The following is a 17,468-nucleotide window of genomic DNA, read 5'->3' as shown; positions in this document are numbered from 1 at the left end:
CTGTCCTGGGCCCTTTGCTATTTTCGATTTACATGCTACCCCTCGGCGATATCATACGCAAATTTGGCATAAACTTTCATTTTTACGCTGATGACACCCAACTATATATATCTATTAAGCCAAATGATTCCTCCCAACTACAAAACCTTGAGGCCTGCTTGCCGTCAAAAAATGGATGTCGCAAAACGTTCTACTCCTTAATGCAGATAAAACTGAGATGTTAATTGTTGGCCCCCCAAACCACAGAGGCCTGTTTCAGGACATCTCCCTCAACTTTGATACCTGTCATGTATCCCAGAGCTCCACCATAAAAAACCTCGGAGTCATTTTTGATTCCTCCCTCTCATTTAATGCACATATAAAAAATTTCACAAATTGCATTCTTCCATCTTCGTAATATCGCAAAAATTCGCCCCATTTTAACTCTGGCTGATGCTGAAACCCTGATTCATGCTTTTGTCTCATCACGTCTGGACTACTGTAATGCACTTTTTTCAGGCCTACCTAATTCAAGCATCAAAAATCTTCAACTCGTGCAAAATGCGGCTGCACGGATACTAACTAGAACTAGAAAATGTTATCACATCACACCAGTTTTGTCCGCCCTACACTGGCTTCCTATCCAAGCCCGATCTGACTTTAAAGTGCTACTCCTCACCTACAAAATTTTAAATGGGCTTGCACCACACTATCTATCCGATCTCATCTCCCGATACTCGCCCACTCGTGCTCTGCGCTCACAAAATGCGGGGCTTCTATCGATCCCTAGGGTTAAAAAGAAATCCGCCGGCCACAGAGCCTTTGTCTACCGCGCTCCCTACCTGTGGAACAAATTAACTGCCGTCATCAGGGGCGCCTGCTCTGTCGAAGCTTTTAAATCCCTGCTTAAGACTCATCTTTTCTCTCTCTCCTTCAACCTACCCTGATCTCACCTGGTCGGGGACTGACCTTTAGATTAATCTGTCTAGTTTAGTTAGGGTACAGGGTACTACATGGTACTACATGGCACTACATGGCACTACAGGGTACTACATGGCACTACATGGTACTACATGGCACTACATGGCACTACATGGCACTACATGGCACTACAGGGTACTACATGGTACTACAGGGTACTACATGGCACTACAGGGTACTACAGGGTACTACATGGCACTACAGGGTACTACTTGGCACTACAGGGTACTACATGGTACTACATGGCACTACAGGGTACTACATGTCTGCTCTTTTGCAGCACCACAAACATGGGAACTCTCTAACTCCTCTCTAACTCCTCTCTAACTCTCTAATGTCGGACGTCCCGTGATGAAGGCCGGGAGAATGCGACCCCCTCTGCGTGCCCCCCTGTCTCCGGAGGAAAGTGCCGGACGTCCCGCGATGATGTCGGGGAGTTCGCGACCCTCTCTGCGCCGCCCCCTATCTCCCTGTCTCCGGCTGTCCCTGAGCAATGACCGAAGTGTTGAATGTCCCGTGACTAAGACGAGGAGGACGTGACTCTATTTGCGCCGCCCCTGTGCCTCAAATAGATCCGCTATCAGCTCTATCTTCAATCTTTCAAAATGTTCAGTTGCTATCGCTATCAGCTCTATCTTTAATCTTTCAAAATGTTCAGTTGCTATTGCATGCACTCATCTGTGTTTCACTTCACACTTGAGTGCATGCTTACCAACTGTAAGTCTGCAACACTACTATCACCGACATCTAAGAAGGGAGATCCCCCCCTTGAATGGCCCTTCTAAGGTTTCTCTCCTCCACATTGCCTGTGGAGCATTTTTCCCTATTGTTAGGTTTTAGTGAGTTTTTCCTTACCTTCGCGTGTCTGGAGTGCTTGCATTCTTTCATTTATTTGCATTTATCTTAAATTTTTTGGACCTTATGGTGTTCTTGTTCTGTTCTTGACTTATTGTTATGTTTTCTTCTTGACTTGTTTAAAGAAGACCTGTACGGCCCATGGGGACATTAACGCGTGTTGTCGGGCCTTATAAATAAATTTGATTTGATTTAGATTCATTTAAATTATTTAAAGCATTAAAATGAATTAATCTAGATTAATCTATGGAGTGAAAAATCTTCAACGTTCTGAACTTTCAGCAGTATATTTGCTTGTTCGGATATAAGAAAGAGATCTAGCTGAGGTTTTGTTGAACATTTGTATTTCACAGGAGAGAAACTGTATTCAAAGAAAGCTATTAACTCATTGACCGCCACGCCTATATGACCAAATTAGGGCTAGCACGCCAGTGCTTTAATCAATGGGAGGACGGGGAAATGTGCGAGTGCTTAAAATATATCTTAAATTATGGCTATGGGTCTAATACACCCGTCGCTTATCAATGACTTGCTTGCAGTAAACATGTACAAAACGGATAGTTTATTCATTCTGTACATTTCCGTTTTATACCGTTTGAATACGAGTATAGTTTGAGATTTCTAGTAATTCCAGAGAAAGACGCAATAATAGCCCTTTAGTGGAATACACAGAACATGTTGTCATTTTTCGGCTGATTTATGAATCGTTTTCAAATAAACGCTAGATTATCGATAGTATTATGTGTCCTTATGCATGGTACAAAAGCAGGCTGAAAAATTGCTTATCCGTGCCTTGCTCAGCGCCAACGGCACGCACACACACAGACACGTTGTGATCGCTATGAAAAAAACATCTGATTAACCCAAGACTGGTAACAGAGTCCTTACCTCACATCAGATGTTCTGCAAAAAGATTAATCCAATTCCTGATCGCCATTCCAAATATCGATTGCGTCCATTGATCCAACGTTATAGTCCAAAACACATAATCCACGCTGCTCCCAGTCCCCCAGTCAACGTGGTACAACGATACTGCATGCCCGAGAAGCAAAACACGGACCGGACTTTTTTTCTTGATGCACATCCCCAGCCAATCCAATCCAATGATGTGCAATACCATCCGGGAGACGATAGGCGGCGGTATTTGCCCTTTTGCGAGCTCAGACCCATTCCCAACGATAACATCAGGTTGGATGGATGAAAATGAATGGATATCGCTAATAAAATAAATAACGATTCAAACCCGACTATCGTCGTGACTGGCGTCCAATGAGTTAAAATAGTCTTTGAATCTAAATATACTTTCTTTGTGTTGATTTTACATTAATTCCATGATTTTACGTAAATATCTGTTACAAGCTTCAATCTTAACACATCCACCGCCGGAAACGCTTTACAGCATTATTGCCCGCCATGCGTTGACCGCCAGACCTCGCTGTACAGCGTTATTGAGATCAATATTTCATTTTTTCGCCATGGCATTCATAATTCATATATACAGCCACGACGCTCCAACTGGACCCTATAGGTGACGGTAACGACGGCTTAATACCGCCGCCTGGTGGATGGTCGGGCGAGTTACACTCGACTACAGGATATGGCTGATTTGCGTCGATTAAATTCATCCGGCCGTCAGATATCGTTGCATGACTCCAGACAGACACAAAATGTACATAATGGATCGCTTTCTAAACTTAATAATTGATATGATTTCGGCGTTTATTGCGACATACAAACCGGAAATGGACCTAGGCGATCAACGTCGTATACTTGGGATCTTTCACCGCCAATCTCTTTGACCCACGGTAAGAGGACACTAACGTTATTTTCAACCCAATTGTGAGTTTCCTTGTTTGCAAACCATCTGATCAATATATCCACCCATACTACATAAAGCATTTACTGATGATCGGGGAATTATAAACGACCCCCGCCCCTTTCCTCCATGCATGATGAAGCATAACGTATACCGATCATATACAGTTTAATTTTTTAATATAGCGTGTATAGGGGGGAAACGGCAATCGATAATATGCATTTAGGCCTATAACTCACGTTCTAGGAATTACTGCAGAAAGCGATAAAAACACTTATATTCTAGAAGGTATTTTTGTATTTTTGTATGAATGAAAAAGTATAACGTTCCCACACAGGGACCGAAACTAAAGCCCGCCGCCCGCAGTTTTTACCTTTGGCGCTTGACACTTAGAGGGCTGCCCGCTGTGTGGCGTGTAGACGTGTAGTTCATAACGATACTCTTATTTTGATTGTGCGAGTACAGATTATAGCGCCTCTCGTCTTTTTTTTCTCCGCCGCGAGATTGTTAAAAAACTACAAGTCCCACATTGCACTCAAGTCAACGGTCAAATCACAGTAGAGTGACGTGACTGGTTTCATGAGAAATAAAGCAAATGACCAATCGGATTCCTGCTCTAGTCTATATCGGACCTCCATGAGCTACAGTTACTGTTTAAACAATGACCCAGTCAACTATTCACTTTTAGTTTAATACATGACGAGGCATTGTCTAACGGTATCTAGCTGGCTAGCTACTGATAGCTGCTGATATCAACAAATGCTCCAGCAATAGTCGACTCGAGTGTATAATACCTCCGTTCCCTCGTTAGCTAGCTTAGCTAGCTCACGTTAGATCCATCTGTCCCAGTAAACTAAATTGTCTTAACGTTATCTACCGGGCTAGCAGTAGCTACAGATAGCTCCTGATATCAATGTCTTATAACATTGATTGAATGCGTATTCTAGCTGAGGGCATGTTGAATGTGATTTGACAAAAGAACCGTAACGTTAAAAATAGGGTCCAGCTGCATCGCCGGAGAATCCTTGCATGCTGAATGTAGGGTCTAGCTCAGGGGTCAGCAACCTTTTTGACATGGAGTGCCTATTTGAAATATAGTTGTAACTAGTGTGCCTCAACAATATTCCATGCATCGTATTTTTTTTTCTCTCATAATCAGGTCTTTTTAATGATAATTCTTACATTATTACATCATTATTGTTATTGTTATTATTAACAATATTATTATGATGGTTGTATCAACCCTAAATCTGAGTTGGGGAGGGGGGGGTGCAATGCAGACAAACAGCTGCATACAGTGCGACCATTTCACTCACATTTGCCCATTCATTTTTGGACACAGCACACACCATAGCTCCACCTACAGGCCTAATGGAGAACTGTACAAAAATAAATAATAATAAGTTACCCAAACTTAAAAATATTGAGTTCAGTTACTGTGCTCAGTTTTCAATCCATAATAAGTTAACAGAAAAATAAGTACACAACCACATTATTTCAACCTAATAAAACTATGTTTATTGTCATTGTTTTAAGAACACAAGTTGACTTGGTAATACTCACATTTTGAGTAAGAAAAATGGCTTTTAACATGTTCAATGAAATAATAGAAAAATAAATAATAAAATGTGTTGATTAAGCACTGGTCACAATGGTGACCGTAATAATGTTTTTGTTATAAGGCTCTGCAAATGTTACTGAATGATGTAGCAATGTATTTCCAGCTAAATTGAAATAATAAACAAATAAAGGGTTTCAATTAAATATGTGTACTATTGTCACATGACACAGCTCAGAAGCTCAGAACACCTCAGAACACAGCTTCATCTAACGAGGCGTCGCAAGGTTTAAGTTTAACTGAGGCTAACGTTAACATGATGGCACACACACAGTGCACACGCAAAGCACACTGTGCTCCGAGAGAGAGAGAGAGAGAGAGAGAGAGAGAGAGAGAGAGAGAGAGAGAGAGAGAGAGAGAGAGAGAGAGGTTCAGCACCACATGCACAGTGGACAGCTCCCCTACACATACACATGCCGCGTAATAATAATAATAATAATATATGCGCGATTGTGCGTATGATCTATTATGCGTAGAGCCCTGCATATGCACGTTCAAGTTCAAGTTAACATGCAAACCGATGTACAGGAAAATAAACAGCAGCCTACCTGTCGCGTCAGTGTTTTGCCTGGCTGAGCTCCGGTTATTTGGGGGGTGTAATTAGTCACTTTAAGCTGGACACATGCTTCGGAGTGGTCGGTTGTCAATCGACTCCGGGAGGGGTTGAGCACGTACTTCATGTGCGAAAAGATCTGCTCACAGAGGTATGTTGACCCGAAGACCGTCAGCAAAGCCATTGCAACGTTCCGTTGACATGGTGGGGATATCTTTTATCCTTGCTTTTATTGTCTCTTTATTTGGCAAGCCTTCAAACAAAATATATGAGGTACAGATAAAAGCCTATATACGTCGCCATCCGTGAATGGCTTTCCACGTTTTGCAATGCAATGAGCAATGCGATAGCAATTGCTTCAGTTGCGTGTTTTTTAGCGCTTGTGAACACTTTGAGGGTGCTGGCTTGCTTCCCATACCTGGCGACGGCACGTTTAATGGATTCTGCCTTATCCGCCTGATCCTTGAAACTTGTTTTATGCTTAGTCTCGAAATGGCGTTTCACAGATGATGTTTGGCAAACTACATTTTCCAAACAGAAAGAACACATAGCACGGTCCTTCTGACGGTCCACAAACCCGTAATCGTCTGTCCACGAGGGCTGGAATGTGCGAATTTGCTTTGATTTCTTAGCGGGGGTTGATCATGACACTGCACAGAATGCAACCTCAGCACTGTGTGTTACCTGGCGCGACTGCTGCGGGAGGCCGGCGGGAGGCCGGCTACAGCGGAGCACATGGGAACAGCTGATTGCTGTCATAATATAGGGGTGTGCAGAACAGTCGACTTACAAAAAAGAACCTGTGGGAGGATTTCAACAAGAGATATGCGACAACAGTGCAAAACATTTCACAATAATATTTCAAAGCGAAGTAAAAAAAAAAATAATAATAATAATAATAATAATAATTTTTTTTTTTTTTTTTTTTTTTTTTTAATGCTGCCCCCCCCCCCCCCCCCCGCGTACCTATGGAAATGGTCCCGCGTGCCTAAGCAGGCACGCGTGCCTAGGGTTGCCGACCCCTGGTCTAGCTGAATATAGGGTCTAGCTGCAGGGCCGGAGAATCCTTGCTGGAGCTGGAGGCTACTCAAGTATACACACAGACAGTGGAGCTGTTTGCAGATAGCAAGCATTTTGACTTATTGCGTGGTGGCGATGTCTCGCAGATAATACAACTACAAGTATGATTATATAATATATATTTTATTTAATTTTTTTTTATATAACATATATATATATATATATTTTATCAAAAAAAATTTGGCAGGTAAGAAATATGCTTGGCGGGTAGACTCTTCCCATCTACCCGCCACTGGCCGGTGAGTCAAAAAGTTAATTTCGCTCCCTGTTCCCACATCCTGAACGATAGATAATCGATGTTGAATGGGCCATAGTAATGTCAATATAGCAATACAATTTAAAAAGTTATAGCCCTGCAAAGAAGGTGAGCCACTCCATAGACTTATAGCGCTGGCAGACTGGGTACAATGATGGGTACAATGCTATTTTTTATCTAGATTAATTACAGAAAATTGTGAGATTAATTAGTTACTTTTTTTAATCTATTGACAGCACTAATATATATATATATATATATATATATATATATATATATATATATATATATGTATTAAGGCTGTCAAATATATCGCGTTAATATCGCGTTAACTCCCGATTCTATTAATGCCACACATTTTTTTAACTCAAGATTAACTAAAAAAAAAAAAAAAAAAAAAAATGTTTTTTTTTTTGCTAGACTTCACTCAGGTGTATTATTGATGCTCTCATTGATACTATGTTTGTTTCTGAAGTGTGTGTGTGTGTGTGTGTGTGTGTGTGTGTGTGTGTGTGTGTGTGTGTGTGTGTGTGTGTGTGTGTGTGTGTGTGTGTGTGTGTGTGTGTATGTGTGAGATATAGAGAGAGAGGGGGGTGAGAGAGATGAGGAAGGGGCAAAAGAGAAAAAGAGCTGGGAGAGTGTGTGTGAGGGAGAGAGGGGGGTGTGTGATTAATCAGCCCTTGTGTGTGTGAATGTAACAAGTTCCTAACGTTTTCTTTCCCCTATTATTTCATGCACACTTTATTCATTGTTTTAAATTATTATTTTCTTTTAAGTTATTTTGTGCATCACTCTGTTTTGAATTTGATGCAAATTTGCAATGCATGAGGGTCATCCTTTTTGTGTTAAATGGCTGCACAAAGCAAGCATTTGTTGACTCGCATGTTGATAAGAGTATTAAAACTTGGAACTTGAAAAAGATCTGTTTAAGGTAAAAAAAAAAATAAAAAAATGCGATTAATTTGCGATTAATCGTGAGTTAACTATGGACAATCATGCGATTAATCGAGTTAAATATTTTAATCGTTTGACAGCACTAATATGTATATTCTTACTGTATATATATATATATATATATCCACATAATTATCTGCATATAATCCATACGTACTCTTACTAGTTAGTTACGCTGCTGGCCAGTATGACTTACCGTAGTGTCTTTATACCTGTATCACTGTACATATTAATACTACAACCCTGTACATACATCTGATTAGCACTACACTCAGTAGTACTAATTCATATATTTTATACCCAGTTTAATCACATTTGCACTCTTATTGGATGCCAAACTTATTTTCGTTGTACTGTACTTGTGCTGTATGATGACAATACATTTGAATGTAATCTAATCTAATGTAATGTAACGTGTACGTGCGAGTGTGAGTGTGTGCGTGTGTGTGTGTATAATTACTTTGGAATCACACAGTAGGGTGGACATCTGAGTCCCCAGCCAAGTTGTGTATGAGTCTCACACACACACACACACATACACACACACATACACGCACACAATATGCATAAACAAGTCTACACCCACACACACAGCCATCTGTGTGAGGATGACAGCAAAACATGGATAAAAATAGGTGTCCTTGAGAAAGACACACAGAGACGGAGAGACACAGAGAGAGACAACGAGAGAGACACAGAGAGACACAGAGACAACGAGAGAGACACAGAGATACAACGAGAGAGACACACAGAAACAGAGACAATGAGAGACAACGAGAGAGACACAGAGACAACAAGAGAGACAATGAGAGAGACACAGAGACACAGAGAGAGACACAGAGAGACAACGAGAGAGACACAGAGAGACAATGAGAGAGATAGAGAGAGACAGAGCGACACAGAGAGACAACGAGAGAGACAGAGAGAGACACAGAGAGACAACGAGAGAGAGACAGAGAGACAACGAGAGAGACAACGAGAGAGACACAGAGACAACGAGAAAGACACAGAGAGACACAGAGAGAGACAGAGAGACAACGAGAGAGAGACACAGACACTCCAGTTCTAATGCCAGTACCTTGGTCAAGGGACCCACTCCAGTAGGGGTGGGCGATATGACGATATTAAATAAATATCGGGTACAGTTCAGTAACGATAAATTTTTTAAACGTATCGTGGACATCGTGATGTTTTGCACAAACCCTCACGTCAGTTTCTAAGCTGCCGCGGCTGAGATGACAGCGCTTTCCTCTCTCCCTCTCACAGAAAAAAATGTCACACACACTCGCCCAACTTACGTACACGTACATACCCACCCAGAGACACACCCACCCAGAGACAGAGAGGCGGTGGCGGTGCCACATAAGATGAGTGAACACGGCGAAAAAGCAAGCGAGGACTCTACGGGCAATGTAAAAAGTTACACAGCAAATTATTGCGTTATGAAAATTAACTCAAAATTATATATATTTAATTCATTCCATACGAACGTAGAATAAACATTTACAAACTTTTTTTTTAAATGGCCATTTGCATGTTCTTGGTATCTGATTCTAGGGACATCTATGGATCTCAGGGAATGTATTCCCAGTGTCAGAAATGCTGTGTCTGTTACTAGGCTTGAGTAAATTGTAATGAACCAAATGAGAATATCAATTCAATTCTTTTTTTTTATAATTTTTTTTGACTGAATAACACCATGCTAAAATGTATCAGACCTGAAAAAGCTAAGCAAATGAATAAAGGGAAGATGATTAAATAGAAGGTTTTGTAGATACAGTACTGAATTCTGCCACCCGGACACATGCCATTTGAAATATGATTATAGAATATAAAATATCAGGCCTAAAATGGTTATGCGATTAAAATGCGATTAATTAGATAAATTAATTACAAATCCTGTAATTAATTAGATACATTTTTTTAATCGCCTGACGGCACTAGTTTCAACATAACAAATTTAATAAGACACTTGTCCCATCACCCAGAGGAGCATGGAGAGTTTGTTAAGCTTACCGCAGAGTAAAAAGAAAAAGGCAGATTAAGAACCAAAGCGGCCGCTAACGCAAACCACTTTAGAGAGCATCCGTGCGTATAACCGTGATAGTCAGAAGGCTAAGGCGATCACAAGAAAAGTCATGGAATTCATAGAGCTGGACGAGACGGACTACTCTCTCACATTGAGCGAGCCCCGCTAGTCCGCTACACTCTCCCAGCTCGCTGAAGAGACAACAAGTTACAATGAGCATGCCGTGAAGACCCGCCCTACTCTGCCTCTGATTCGCAGACTGTGGGTGGGGGAATGTGATTGGACCAAAGCAGAGTTGACAGACACACACACACACACACACAGTGCAGTCGGACATGCAAAGACGATGCTTGCAGTAGAGTAGAGAGAGCGGAGAATTTTGACTCGTTGCGTTTGTGGCGATGTCTTGCAGATAATACATATGAAAAGTATAATTTGCTCAGAGTCCAGAGACAGTTGTGGTTCGGTCTGGATCTGGACCGGAGTCCGGACTTTGAGAATGCCTGTGTTAGACCTACAGTATATACTGCCAGGCGCCAGCTGCTATATAACAAAACCAAAAACTTTTTGTATTTGTTAGTTAAGTTTAGATCTGTATTTATTATTGTTTTGTCATTATTATTATTATTATTATTATTATTATTATTATTATTATTATTATTATTATTATTATTATTAGTGTGGGTGACCTGGCGAAGCCAGGTTGCCACCCACACTATACATATCCATACTCTTTTTATTATTTATTTATTTATTCCACCGATTTTGCAAACACTTTGCAACACGTAAGCGTTCGCGCCCCATACACGTGAAAGGTATCAAAACGAGCGGCTTGCCTATGGCAACACCGGTCTCCGAACTCGTAAAGTTTCACCGCACCGTCTGGCTACGAATCGACTTTAAACGGTAAAATATCGGTCCCATTGGGAATGCATTGCATTTTAGAGTGTAGCAGCTGAAATAATCTTTTTCCCCCTACCTTGGGTGAATTGCGAGTGTGATCTCAATTTTGGACGTAGAAATAAAACAAACACATCAAAACGATGACACGGCTGTCAACCCGCTCACAAAAGAAAAATAAATGGAATTGGACATTTCTATCTCAACTGACGACCATTTGTTTGAAGGTTCTCCTCCCCATTGACCGCCATGCAATCGCACTCTAGAAATCACATTTTTCACACTATTTTTTAGCCTTCTGTTCCGATCGCCGAAGGAGTGCCACAATATCGCACGAATGTCACAATATCGCGCACAACCCTTCGCCTACTCGTTGTAGTGCTCATGTGCGCGTCACAACGCTTCATCTCTTATAGTTTTCTTTTAATCAATGTGACAATGCAGTCATGCATCTGCCTCCATAGAAATATGCAAGTCATAGTGATTGCTTCACCTGTGTGGCTCATGGCTCACTCATGATTGGTTCAGCTGTGTGGCTCGTGGCTGAGCTGCCAATGACATCATCCACTTAACCCATCATTGGCCATCACTGTGTTGCAGTACTGAATTGCTGACAGCGCCCTCTGTCTTGTGGGTTGTGTCATTGTACTCAGTAGGGATATCCTCTTTCATTTTTCATTGGTCCATGTTGACCCCCTTTCATTGGTCGATGTTGACCACTCCCCCGATCCTTAGACCACGCCCCCTTAGGCCACACCCCCTCAGTGTATCTCTTGAACCGTTTGTCGTAGAGACTTGCGGATTGTGCCATTGTACTCGGTGTAATAGTGTAATAGTGTGTAATAGTGTAATAGTGTGTAATAGTGTAATAGTGTAATAGTGTGTAATAGTGTAATAGTGTGTAATAGTGTGTAATAGTGTAATAGTGTGTAATAGTGTGTAATAGTGTAATAGTGTAATAGTGTGTAATAGTGTAATATTGTGTAATAGTGTAATAGTGTAATAGTGTGTAATAGTGTAATAGTGTGTAATAGTGTAATAGTGTAATAGTGTGTAATAGTGTAATATTGTGTAATAGTGTGTAATAGTGTAATAGTGTAATAGTGTGTAATAGTGTAATAGTGTCTAATAGTGTAATAGTGTGTAATAGTGTAATAGTGTAATAGTGTGTAATAGTGTAATAGTGTGTAATAGTGTAATAGTGTGTAATAGTGTAATAGTGTAATAGTGTGTAATAGTGTAATAGTGTAATATTGTAATAGTGTGTAATAGTGTAATAGTGTGTAATAGTGTAATAGTGTAATAGTGTGTAATAGTGTAATAGTGTAATAGTGTGTAATAGTGTAATAGTGTAATAGTGTGTAATAGTGTAATAGTGTGTAATAGTGTAATAGTGTGTAATAGTGTAATAGTGTAATAGTGTGTAATAGTGTACTAGTGTGTAATAGTGTAATAGTGTAATAGTGTAATAGTGTAATAGTGTAATAGTGTGTAATAGTGTAATAGTGTGTAATAGTGTAATAGTGTGTAATAGTGTAATAGTGTAATAGTGTGTAATAGTGTAATAGTGTGTAATAGTGTAATAGTGTAATAGTGTGTAATAGTGTAATAGTGTCTAATAGTGTAATAGTGTGTAATAGTGTAATAGTGTAATAGTGTGTAATAGTGTAATAGTGTGTAATAGTGTAATAGTGTGTAATAGTGTAATAGTGTAATAGTGTGTAATAGTGTAATAGTGTGTAATAGTGTAATAGTGTGTAATAGTGTAATAGTGTAATAGTGTGTAATAGTGTAATAGTGTGTAATAGTGTAATAGTGTGTAATAGTGTAATAGTGTGTAATAGTGTAATAGTGTAATAGTGTGTAATAGTGTAATAGTGTAATAGTGTGTAATAGTGTAATAGTGTCTAATAGTGTAATAGTGTGTAATAGTGTAATAGTGTAATAGTGTGTAATAGTGTAATAGTGTGTAATAGTGTAATAGTGTGTAATAGTGTAATAGTGTAATAGTGTGTAATAGTGTAATAGTGTGTAATAGTGTAATAGTGTGTAATAGTGTAATAGTGTAATAGTGTGTAATAGTGTAATAGTGTGTAATAGTGTAATAGTGTGTAATAGTGTAATAGTGTGTAATAGTGTAATAGTGTAATAGTGTAATAGTGTGTAATAGTGTAATAGTGTAATAGTGTGTAATAGTGTAATAGTGTGTAATAGTGTAATAGTGTAATAGTGTGTAATAGTGTAATAGTGTGTAATAGTGTAATAGTGTGTAATAGTGTGTAATAGTGTAATAGTGTGTAATAGTGTAATAGTGTGTAATAGTGTAATAGTGTAATAGTGTGTAATAGTGTAATAGTGTAATAGTGTGTAATAGTGTGTAATAGTGTAATAGTGTAATAGTGTGTAATAGTGTAATAGTGTGTAATAGTGTAATAGTGTGTAATAGTGTAATAGTGTGTAATAGTGTAATAGTGTGTAATAGTGTAATAGTGTGTAATAGTGTAATAGTGTGTAATAGTGTGTAATAGTGTAATAGTGTAATAGTGTGTAATAGTGTAATAGTGTAATAGTGTGTAATAGTGTAATAGTGTAATAGTGTGTAATAGTGTAATAGCGTAATAGTGTAATAGTGTAATAGTGTGTAATAGTGTAATAGTGTGTAATAGTGTAATAGTGTGTAATAGTGTAATAGTGTAATAGTGTGTAATAGTGTGTAATAGTGTAATAGTGTAATAGCGTGTAATAGTGTAATAGTGTAATAGTGTGTAATAGTGTAATAGTGTGTAATAGTGTAATAGTGTGTAATAGTGTAATAGTGTGTAATAGTGTAATAGTGTGTAATAGTGTAATAGTGTGTAATAGTGTAATAGTGTGTAATAGTGTAATATTGTGTAATAGTGTAATAGTGTAATAGTGTGTAATAGTGTAATAGTGTGTAATAGTGTGTAATAGTGTAATAGTGTGTAATAGTGTAATAGTGTAATAGTGTGTAATAGTGTGTAATAGTGTAATAGTGTGTAATAGTGTGTAATAGTGTGTAATAGTGTAATAGTGTGTAATAGTGTAATAGTGTGTAATAGTGTAATAGTGTGTAATAGTGTAATAGTGTGTAATAGTGTGTAATAGTGTAATAGTGTGTAATAGTGTGTAATAGTGTAATAGTGTAATAGTGTGTAATAGTGTAATAGTGTAATAGTGTGTAATAGTGTAATAGTGTAATAGTGTGTAATAGTGTAATAGCGTAATAGTGTAATAGTGTAATAGTGTGTAATAGTGTAATAGTGTGTAATAGTGTAATAGTGTGTAATAGTGTAATAGTGTGTAATAGTGTGTAATAGTGTAATAGTGTAATAGCGTGTAATAGTGTAATAGTGTAATAGTGTGTAATAGTGTAATAGTGTGTAATAGTGTAATAGTGTGTAATAGTGTGTAATAGTGTGTAATAGTGTAATAGTGTAATAGTGTAATAGCGTGTAATAGTGTAATAGTGTAATAGTGTGTAATAGTGTAATAGTGTAATAGTGTAATAGTGTAATAGTGTGTAATAGTGTAATAGTGTAATAGTGTGTAATAGTGTGTAATAGTGTGTAATAGTGTAATAGTGTAATAGTGTAATAGCGTGTAATAGTGTAATAGTGTAATAGTGTGTAATAGTGTAATAGTGTGTAATAGTGTAATAGTGTGTAATAGTGTAATAGTGTAATAGTGTGTAATAGTGTAATAGTGTAATAGTGTAATAGCGTGTAATAGTGTAATAGCGTGTAATAGTGTAATAGTGTGTAATAGTGTAATAGTGTAATAGTGTGTAATAGTGTAATAGTGTAATAGTGTGTAATAGTGTAATATTGTGTAATAGTGTAATATTGTAATAGTGTGTAATAGTGTGTAATAGTGTGTAATAGTGTAATAGTGTGTAATAGTGTGTAATAGTGTAATAGTGTGTAATAGTGTAATAGTGTGTAATAGTGTAATAGTGTGTAATAGTGTAATAGTGTAATAGTGTGTAATAGTGTAATAGTGTGTAATAGTGTAATAGTGTGTAATAGTGTAATAGTGTGTAATAGTGTAATAGTGTGTAATAGTGTAATAGTGTAATAGTGTGTAATAGTGTAATAGTGTGTAATAGTGTAATAGTGTGTAATAGTGTAATAGTGTGTAATAGTGTAATAGTGTAATAGTGTGTAATAGTGTAATATTGTGTAATAGTGTAATAGTGTGTAATAGTGTAATAGTGTGTAATAGTGTAATAGTGTGTAATAGTGTAATAGTGTAATAGTGTGTAATAGTGTGTAATAGTGTAATAGTGTGTAATAGTGTAATAGTGTGTAATAGTGTAATAGTGTAATAGTGTAATAGTGTGTAATAGTGTAATAGTGTAATAGTGTGAAATAGTGTAATAGTGTGTAATAGTGTAATAGTGTGTAATAGTGTAATAGTGTGTAATAGTGTGTAATAGTGTAATAGTGTAATAGTGTGTAATAGTGTAATAGTGTAATAGTGTAATAGCGTAATAGTGTGTAATAGTGTAATAGTGTAATAGTGTGTAATAGTGTAATAGTGTGTAATAGTGCAATAGTGTGTAATAGTGTGTAATAGTGTAATAGTGTAATAGCGTGTAATAGTGTAATAGTGTAATAGTGTGTAATAGTGTGTAATAGTGTAATAGTGTAATAGTGTAATAGTGTGTAATAGTGTAATAGTGTAATAGTGTAATAGCGTGTAATAGTGTAATAGTGTAATAGTGTGTAATAGTGTAATAGTGTAATAGTGTGTAATAGTGTAATAGTGTAATAGTGTGTAATAGTGTGTAATAGTGTAATAGTGTAATAGTGTAATAGCGTGTAATAGTGTAATAGTGTAATAGTGTGTAATAGTGTGTAATAGTGTAATAGTGTGTAATAGTGTGTAATAGTGTAATAGTGTGTAATAGTGTGTAATAGTGTAATAGTGTAATAGTGTAATAGCGTGTAATAGTGTAATAGTGTAATAGTGTGTAATAGTGTAATAGTGTAATAGTGTGTAATAGTGTAATAGTGTAATAGTGTGTAATAGTGTGTAATAGTGTAATATTGTGTAATAGTGTAATAGTGTTGCGGGTTGTGTCATTGCACTCAGTAGGGATATCCTCTTTGATTGGTCTATGTTGACCACTCCCCCGATCCTTAGGCCGCGCCCCCTTTTTGTATCCTTTGAACCGTTTGTCATAGAGACTCGCGAGAGACCCTCTCCCCCGTTGGCCGGCGGTGCACAGGCGTCACCCACACTTTCACAATTTCCCCCGCGCGGAATTGTCTAGTTAGTATTGTTGTTACTGTTGATGTTGATATTGTGTTGTTGAAAAGGTAAAAAAAAACAAATTTGATCAAAAAAGATTATTTAAAAAAAACGATCGGTATCAGCAGTGTATCGGCCGATATGGCTCATAGACGATCGTTGATCGGTATCGGTGGCAAAAAACTTGATCGGGGCATCCCTAAAATGTGTCCTTCTCCCCTAAAAAAAGAAAAAGGACTGTCCACTCCCCTTTTAGAGAAAAAGAAAATGTGTGTGCATATGTGTGTGTGTGCATATGTGTGTGTGTGGCATGTGTGTGTGTGTGGGCGTGTGTGCATATGTGTGTGTGTGTGTGTGTGTGTGTGCGTGTGCGTGTGTGTGCACATCCTCACCTGAGCCCGTGGCAGATGCTCATGGCCACAGAGGAGCCCTCGACATCTTCAACGTAGCCCTGATACTGACAGTGGTTCTGCAACACACCAGAGAGAGAAGGGTTAACATTAGTGGTGGGGGAAAATATCGATACGTAGTAGTATCGCGATACTTTGCGTGGCGATACTGTATTGATACAGGGACGCCAAGTATCGATATTTTATTATTTATTTATAAAAAGAAAGGAAGCTGCATTGTTCATTTCAATACCTGTAATAGTACAGTAGTTCACGCACACGTGTGCGTTCAGTTAAGTTGGAATATGACTAATACAAACAGTTCAGTTTGTCAGGTACATGCAACACAGATTACAGTGTTGACATCTGTCTGCTTGAGAAAATACCATGTTCTGCAATAAAAATTATTGAAGTGAGATGAACAGACTGAACTTTATTTTATTATTAGATATAACATGTAGACAAAGTTGTACTTTGCAGTTGAAAAAAGCGAATAAAACGCAATATATCGCAATATTAATATCGCAATACTCAGCATATCGCAATATATTTAGTATCGCAATACTATCTTATCGTGACTCAAGTATCGTGATAATATCTTACCGTGAGGCCTCTGGTGATTCCCACCCCTAGTTAACAACCTGAAACACTGAGGACGGCGAACGCAACTCTGACCCCATGACAGACCAGAGAGAGAAGGGTTAACATCAGGGGCGGATTTAGGATTGTAGGAGATCCGGGGCTTAGCCCAGATAGGATTTTTTTTACTTCGACACCACAACCT

At 38.2% G+C, this 17,468-nt stretch overlaps 1 protein-coding gene across 1 annotated transcript in view; it reads right to left on the bottom strand.

The window, feature by feature from the left end:
- LOC311236166 (disintegrin and metalloproteinase domain-containing protein 9-like) overlaps nt 1–17,468 on the bottom strand; it is a 350,625-nt gene that overhangs the window by 222,573 nt on the left and 110,584 nt on the right. The window contains exon 5 of the mRNA XM_084323795.1: nt 16,688–16,764. Coding sequence (XP_084179921.1) covers nt 16,688–16,764 — 77 coding nt within the window. The remainder of the gene's footprint in view (nt 1–16,687; nt 16,765–17,468) is intronic.

This window comes from Notolepis coatsorum (assembly GCF_963971535.1).
Source record: "Notolepis coatsorum genome assembly, chromosome: 10".
In the NCBI taxonomy this organism is placed as follows: Eukaryota; Metazoa; Chordata; class Actinopteri; order Aulopiformes; family Paralepididae; genus Notolepis; species Notolepis coatsorum.
This window is presented reverse-complemented; position numbering and strand designations above follow the sequence as displayed.